The 8,975-nt window shown below is 37.1% G+C and overlaps 1 protein-coding gene across 1 annotated transcript in view; it reads right to left on the reverse strand.

Moving 5' to 3' along the window:
• cltcl1 (clathrin, heavy chain-like 1) overlaps positions 1-8,736 on the reverse strand; it is a 39,798-nt gene extending 31,062 nt beyond the window's left edge. The window contains exon 1 of the mRNA XM_073868094.1: positions 8,364-8,736. Within this exon, the coding sequence (XP_073724195.1) occupies positions 8,364-8,405 (42 nt within the window). The 5' untranslated portion in view covers positions 8,406-8,736. The remainder of the gene's footprint in view (positions 1-8,363) is intronic.
• Positions 8,737-8,975: the final 239 nt, after the last annotated feature.

Below are 8,975 nucleotides of genomic sequence, written 5' to 3' on the forward strand. Positions count from 1 at the left end.
GTGTTTATGCTTTAAAACGCATTACTTTTGCTACGTTTACGCCTTTCATTTACACTACATCACCGTTTTCGACCCTCATAAACGGATTCTTTCGCAAACGCTGAAGACCCTGTTTTAGTTTGAGAACTCAGACGTTGCTCTGAGTGTAAATGAACGTAGACGGAGTCTTATGTAAACGAACAGCTGATATTAACGTGACAGCGCATCATTTTCAAAGTTAAAATTATTTTATTGATGTAAATGTTGGTTTGCAACGGAGGTTTTGCCAAAAATAGTAAACATCTACCAACCAGCTATTATAAACGCTATATCGGATTGTTTTAACATGTATCCATATAGATAATGTCTGTTTTATATTAATGTTTGAGTATTGTTGGGTTTAATGTGTTTATGTTTTGTTCAAATTTAGTTAGCTTACGAAAGATAGACTGTAATTTTATACGCCATATAGGCGTTGCAAAGGCCAATATAAAGGGAGAATTGTAATGGGTCAGACATTATTTTCCAGTTTAATGTAAGTTTTGTTTGCTACTTTAAAATGAATTTCGTTTCAGATAATTTGTCTCTTAATTTTAATCGATGTTTTGTTGATAAGTTTTGTGAATATAAATTAATAAAAACAATAAACTCAACGTCATTAATATAATGCTCCTTTAGGCGCTTGGCTTTTAGCTATTTGTGTGTTGATAGCGGAGGATGTGCACGGACCTCGCACACTTTAAAAAAATAATGCAATAAGCATTTCTGGTAGGCTAAAGCTATACTTCACTTCTTACTGTATGTTTGATTGAAGTTTGCATTTGCTGAAATTTATTTTTGCTTCAAGTTCGCTACTGTTTAGAATGCTTACTTTTTAAATCATAAAGTCCTTTCTGTTTAGTTATAAAATCAAAATTAACCTATTAATCATATTAATATGTTGTAGGGGGAGCTAGAACAGTATAAGTGTTTATGTTTTGTTTAAATTTAGTTAGCTTACGAAAGATAGACTGTAATTTTAAACGCAATATAGGCGTTGTAAAGAAGGGAGAATTGTAATGGGTCAGACATTATTTTCCAGTTTAATGTAAGTTTTGTTTGCTACTTTAAAATGAATTTCGTTTCAGATAATTTGTCTCTTAATTTTAATCGATGTTTTGTTGATAAGTTTTGTGAATATAAATTAATAAAAACAATAAACTCAACGTCATTAATATAATGCTCGTTTAGGCGCTTGCCTAATATTGAATATAAATGTTCAATAAATCAAAGCATTGGGTTAGGTCACACAATAGCCTACTAGTTGTTTGTCACACGTATAGTAGACCATTTTTGTCGGTGGGTAATAATGATTGCCTTTTTCACCGGCTACCACCACAATTATATTTCCGATCTGTGGGAAATACCTAATTTAGTCTTTACATTGTAGCTAAATGTTTGAGTTCAGTTTATGAAGTGTTGCTACATGATGACTCTTATTCAGCATAATACTGTGTGTTTGGTATTTATGGGGGGAATCAGGAGGTGATTTTGGTATCAGTGGGCTTGTGTGTGGAGTGAGGGGGGGGGGGGTTGTCGGTCCAGTGGTGGGCCGTTCCACGAGAAAATTGCCAGGGCCGAATTTTGTTCCCAGTCCGACCCTGCACACAACACACAGACACACAACACAGACACAACACAGACAGACACACCAGACACACAAACCCAATACAACACAAATACAGAACACACACAAAGACAACACACAGACACAACACACCAAACACAACACATGCACACAAACACAACACAGATACACACGCACACAACACACAGACACAGTACAAACACAACACCAACACAACACAGCACACAAACACAGAAACATGCACACAACACATACACAGCACAAACACAACACACAGAAACAACACACCGAACACAACACAGATACAAACGCACACAGCACACAGACACAACACAGACACACAACACACAGACACAACACAATACCAACACAACACACAGACACAACAGAAACACAGACATAAACATTAAAGATGCAGTTGAATACAAGTACAAAATCATGAACTTGTGTCAAATAAGAGATATGCAAGCTGGACTGTTACATTCAAATTTTTATGTGAATGATTCAGTGCACCTTATTCATAAGAGAACTCACTTTCACTTAAACTGATCCACCTAAATGTTCCTTTATCATCTGACAACATCATCCACCACCTGTCATTTTAAATACACCTCTAACCATCCATTCAAACACTGAAAGATAAAAGCCTGTCAAGTTCATTTCTCACATTGAATGTTATGTACGGGTTAAAATTTACATTATTAGGGTTGTGTGTCTGCTTAGGTTGACTAAATGTCTCAAAGCTACATAATCAAAAGTCAGAAACTCAATGGGTGTATGACAGCAGAACAGCTCCCACAGGACACACTGGGTGTAGTGGGGTAAAACTCCAGATGTCCACAGATACAGAGAGCAGATCTTAATCTGAAGAAGCTGGTTTCTGAAAGAGCTTACGGTCCTCATCTCTGATGATGATGATTGTACTTACTGACAGTCAAATCAGAGAATGATGAATGACATAATGAGTCTCTCTCTCTCTCTCTCTCTCTCTTTCTCTCTCTCTCTGATCTGCAGAGACTCATTACTGTAAGACTGACATAATCAGGTTATTTACAAACAAAAACACACAGACAGATATATATAAATATCCCTCAATGTAAATGGGGTACCCAACTCATACGAGGGGGGTAAAAATTGCAAAAATTGTAGATGACATATATATATAAAGTATGAATAAATGCCGTTATAAATGTATCAAGTGCAGCACTATCGCTTATTACTGTCTATTAGACACACATTTACTTTTACTGCCACTTTTATTTACAGTGTTTACTGAAAGTGAAACTGTGACATTGAGATGAATGTGTTCACATATCAATGCAGGTGGATCTCATTGAATGATCAAACCTGTTCTACTGCTCATTATGACTGTAATATAATTTGAGTTTGTGATAAACACATTTCCTCTTCCTGCTGAAAACTTAATTAGCTGCATTTCATTGGATTACAGCTCTACACCACCAGCCAATCACAGGACAGAGAAGAATTGCAGAACAAATATAGCTGCATGTGAGTTTATGAAGGAGGGATTAATATATACTGTATGTTATCATTATGCACATTATCATTTCTGATGTCATCATAGTATATAATCAATTATACAATATCAATGAATGCAAGAGGACATTAAAGTATATAACAGATTTATTTAACCATAATCAGGGTTCCCACACCTTAGTTAACTTCAAATTCAAGGACCTTTCAAGGACTTTCCAGGTCCAATACCCTCAAATTCAAGGACTAAATGTGGGGACACATTTCAAGTGAGAGCAAGGTTACATCGTGTTACCTTTTAAGATACATTGTTACAGTTCCCTTTTGAGGGAACTCGCGCTGCGTCACTGCGGTGACACTTTGGGGACGCCTCCAGGGGTAAGTGCGTCTGAATGCGTACATCAAATTCAACCAATGGTGAGGCTTAACGGCAAAGATAGGGTGACGCAGGAGGCAGGAAGTATATCGCTATCTGAAATATTGCCAAAGATGGCGTTACAAAGACGCAGGAAGTATGGCAAGGTAGACGCAGCGCCTCATTCCCTTCTCAGGGAACAAGAGTTACGTACGCAACCCGAGACGTTTTCATGTGTCAAACACAACTATGCAAAAAAACATTTTGGTATGAATCAACATTCGCATACAGAAGATACAAGCATTTAAAGCGAACAGTTTAGCACGTGTGCTTAAAAAGTCTAGAATTTTATGATATTATCCTACACTACAAAGGAATAATATGGATTTTTTCCAGAAAACTTCTTGTATAAAATAGATTTAAGTACTTTCAATGACCTGTATTTATGTATGTATATTTTCAAAAAATTCCCAGGGCCTTGAATTTTTTCCACCAGATTCACAAACTTTCAAGTATTTCATGGACCCGTGGGAAACCAAAAATATGCTCCATTTAGTACATGTATAACCAATAACAGTATTATTAATATCAGACCAATAAGGAAATTTTGTGTTACCCATTTCAACTTTTTACTTGCCAACATTTAAATCTACGAAATTTGCAGTTTCACTTATTATGTAAAAAATTATTGACGACAAGCCGTTGAATTATAAGAAAATAATGCACACACAAGGTGGTTATGTGGCAAGACGCAAAGCAGAGTGCCGTTACACCGTGGGTGTGCAATATTTCGAATAATTCAAAGGACCTGAGTCAATTATTACGCATATACCACGGTTATCACAAACATTGCTCTGGTGTCTATTTTTAAGACATTTAACAAGTTAGATGTGCAGTTTACACAAAAATAATCAACACCCCTGGAACATTTCTCAGGTAATAAGAATCAAGCCGTCAACAGACCGGTGGTATAATGTAAAATAATATTATAACATCAATCAACATCATTAAGACGTGATCGACCTGTCTATAAAATACACATACAATCGTATTCAGACCAAACCTGCATCAATATAATCCAGGACTGAATGATCAACAACTCCAACACACGTTTAAGAAAAACACAGATGTGCTTAAGGCCTAAAGTCCTCTGGGCGTCAGATTCTTGACATTCTTTTATTTAACTGAACTGACCTGAGACCAGAATGAGAACATTTAAAGAGAGATTGGCACTTAATAGTCTCACACATGGGTAAATATATCACGTCACATGAAACAAGCTTTACATTAAAATGAAACTGCAGCATCTGTTTTCAATCAAACTGTGAATCTGGAGTGAATTCCAGATGTGTTTCTAGGATTCTGAAGAATTCTGTCAATGACAAAGAAAAACAAATGAAACGGTTTGTAAAAAGGTGAGGCTGAGACCTATCTGAGAGCTTAGGCGGACAGAAGAGAATATTTCCAGTGTGTCTGTCTGTATGAAAGACGTGAAGAATGAAACTTCATTAGTGTCTGGCACTGCACTCAGACTCACACAAGAAAACACACTGGCCCTTTGTTTCTAATGGATCCCACCGCAGACGACACATTTTAATACAGGGGAACCAGTTCTTATGGAGAAGATATGTGTGATCCAGACATGCTTAAAGGAAAACACCACCGTTTTTCAATATCTTACTATGTTCTTAACTCAACTTAGACATCTATCTTTTTTCAATATGTGCACTTCATCTTTGCACAGCGCCTAGTGAATGTGTTAGCATTTAGCCTAGCCCCATTCATTCCATAGGATCCAAACAGGGATGAATTTAAAAGCCACCCAGCACTTCCATGTTTTCCCTATTTAAAGACTGTTACACGACTAAGTATGGTGGCACAAAATAAAATGTGGCAATTTTTTAAGCGGATAAAAAATGAGAACTATATTGTATGGCGGAAGAGCACTTAGTATCAGCACTTCGACCTCTGGCGCCGTAAAATCATCACTCCTTGAGCTCCTTCGAGTGCAGGATCTGCTGGCTGGGAGAAGATCTGCTTTACTGGAAGGATGAGTCAGTTAACAAGAACCTCGCACAGTCTCATCTTCATTTGAACTCATTTACAGTCTAAACTAAAATGTCTATTGATTGCCTTTTGTTGGATCAGTGTGAAATAGCCTTGACAGTCACTATTTATTAGGCGATTAATCGCAATAAATCATATACAAAATAAAAGTTTATGTTTGCATAACTTATGTTTGTGTACTGTGTGTAATTAGTATGTAATAAAAAATAGTAGGGCTGTCAAATTATTAATCGCATACAAAATAACATTTTTCTTAAATGTAAGAAAATTTTTATTTTGAATGCCAGTAATCGTTTGACAGGCCTACTATTTTTTATTATTTACTCTATAATAATATGAAGCCCCTAACAACAATTAAAAGATAATAATAATTCTAGTAACCTCCTAAGAACACCTTAGAAACCACTCAAAAAACACAACATAGCAATGACTTATGCTACTTACACACCAAACGTGGTGCATCGCGTTAGTCGCTCTACATTACTCACGGGATTTAACTGTGGTCATGCAAATTTCTCGCTCGAGTTGAACATTTTCTACTAGGTTGAAGACGCATTTGAGGCGAATAGCGAATGACTCGTCTGATCACATCTTTGCATTGACTTTGTATGTAATCTACTCGCGCAAATCGTTGAACTCGCGTATGGTGTGAACCCACAGTTATGTTGGCAATAAGGTACTCCAGGCTGTGCTGTATTGTGAATAAGTCGCAGCTGAAGGGTGTTGTTAGGCACGACACTAAGTGGGGTCAATGCAACGCCTTTCAGTCATTACTTATTCGCAATAGAGGGTATGCATTGACGTCACTTTTCCACGTGACCACGCCGAAGGACGCCCTGTTGAGTGGCAAACGTTCAGCAAAATGGCTGGTTTTCATAGCGGCTGCTGCGAAAATGCCAGTAAAATGGACTATTATCGGCTTAAATTGAATTTAGTTAGACTTGATAGCAGAGGTGGACAATACTTAGTTACATTAGTTACATTTTCCAAGCATCTGTGTTTATTCGGGTTTTGTCTTGGGAAAAATGTTACTTCACTACATTCTAAAGCATAAAATCATACTGTGTATTCTTTAATAGTGCATTTTAAAATGTATTTAATACCTAATTACATTAAAATTGTGTACTTTTACTTAAGTAAAAGTATATTAATGTAATTAAATATTACATTTAAAACAAAAACTTAAAAAAAAAATTATGATAATATGCTTTGGAATGTATGTTTTCCAAAGAAAAACACAGATAAAATACAAATACTTGAAAAATACTTTTAAGTAGAAAGTAAAACGTCTGCTTGATAGTGACCCTAGCAACTTGTCAACCCACCTGTGGTCTGTGGACGTTGGCATGAACTATCTATTTACTTGTGGGTTTTTTGCAGTCTGTAAAACGATAGCTCCGAATTCCTGTTAAATCTGTTAGTACAGTCTATCGCACAACAGCTTTTTCCCATTTAGATGTGTTTTCCCTGTGTTTTCGCTGATTTCACACTGTACACAAATTCTGCCGCTCTGTCTTTTGCCACTCAGTGGGCGTAACCGCAGGCACTTTTGCCAAAGGTGACGTCACGTGCATACCCTCTATACAGCACTATCCTTGAGTACCTTGCTTTTTTAAATGGTTAACACACAATTTTTAAAGCAAAAAATATGCACAAGTGCAACTTTCATAAAGTAAAATCACGAAAATCCCTAACTACTTCTACTGAAAAAAATAGTCCCTGACTGACTCAGTGCTGCGCAGTGATACACAGAATCATTGAGTACAGCGGTCATAGCTGTGGTTTATCACAAATAAACCACGGCTATCAGAACCAAGGACTGGAACTAGTTTTATAAAAACATTTCACCCTGACAACCACTCACAACACTGATCACACAGTGCTGACAATGTTTTACACCACTGTGTGTTATATTAAAAACACGACTGCAAACGCTCAAGATCAGCATGAGTATTGAAACCCAACGTGAGAGCAGCTGCGTATTTAATCTGTCACACTCCCAACTCACACAGACACGGTTCATCTCAATAACGCCTAAAACAATATCAGCCTTAAGAGCAACAAAATAAATATTTACAAGTTAAAGCATTACATTAAAACAAGCAGTTTGTACTGTAGTTTGTGTTGACACTAAACCAACAGACTCAAATATCAGTCTGAAAAAGCTAAAGGTCCATTAGAAGTTGTGATGTGAGGTGACAAACGAGTTTGTTAGCTATGAATATAATCTAAAAAATAAAGTAATGTCTATTCATATTGGTCAGCTGGAATATATTATATCTCTGAACTACACATATGAGTGTGTAAACAAACAGTGTGTTATGAAAAGTGACTCAGACATTATTAGCCGTTTATCATCTCTAATTAAAACCCACGGAAGTAACTTCAGCTGAGCTGTTATGCAAAAAGCGTTTGCATATTATTCAACTAACTTATGTATCAACTGCACAACATGTCATGCAACTATTTTATTATGCAAATATACGGGAAATAACTTATATCTGAATAGTGTTTTAAACATCTTTCATAAAACTTTCCCACTTTATGGCCTAGTATGGATTAGTGTAAGTGAGAGACAAAATATTTATAAATCTGTCGTCACACTTAGTAATAAGTATAATAACAGAAAGTTAAAACGTGCTTTCAAATCATGTCCTAACATATACACAACTATACCCAGCTGTGTAAAAACGATTTAACGTCATAAAAATAGTAAATATTTATACTTCTAATGTCACGCATTTCTGCAAGAGCGCGCGGCCGACGCCGCAGTTCAGTGGCGTGTTTACGGTTTCATCGCATATAAACCCGCAAATGTCGCGCGTGTGTGAGCGGTTTTACCTGCAGATGCTCCTGGAAGCGGATAGGTAGAATCTGCGTCATTCTGCTGCGCTGCGGGACAGATGCGTGTTGCGGTCCCGTTACACACCGATAATCCGCAAATCACTGTGTATCTGCTCTCTCCAACTTTCTATTTTCTCACACTCTCTCTCTCTTTAGCCGGTTTGTGCGTGAGCTGCGGGACAGATTCCTCCGCGGTGGGAAATAGATCCGCGCGCAGTAACACGCGTTATATGACCGCTGAACTCCTGACGCGACGTTAAGACGCACTTTGGCGAGCTGAATGATTGACAAACGAGTAAAATAAAGGCGTTTGCTGGAGTGGAGAGCCACTGTTTGGGGTGTGCTGTGTGTCTCACCCCTCCGCTCAGAGAAACATGTGACAGCAGAACCCCCCACCCCTCATACTGGGGTCTATTTCTGCACACTCACTGGGGTAAACACAAACACAAAAACAACACAATCAAACTTAACTTTATCACACATTTTATACAGTGTGGGTGAAGTGTTGTTGTAATGTTATCTTGTAATGTGACGTCACATTCTAAAGTATCGTTTTTACGCAATTTATGGTAAGATTTTTTTTAAACGATAAGTTTTGGTCATTGCTAT

Source organism: Misgurnus anguillicaudatus, chromosome 5 (assembly GCF_027580225.2).
Source record: "Misgurnus anguillicaudatus chromosome 5, ASM2758022v2, whole genome shotgun sequence".
Lineage (NCBI taxonomy): Eukaryota > Metazoa > Chordata > Actinopteri > Cypriniformes > Cobitidae > Misgurnus > Misgurnus anguillicaudatus.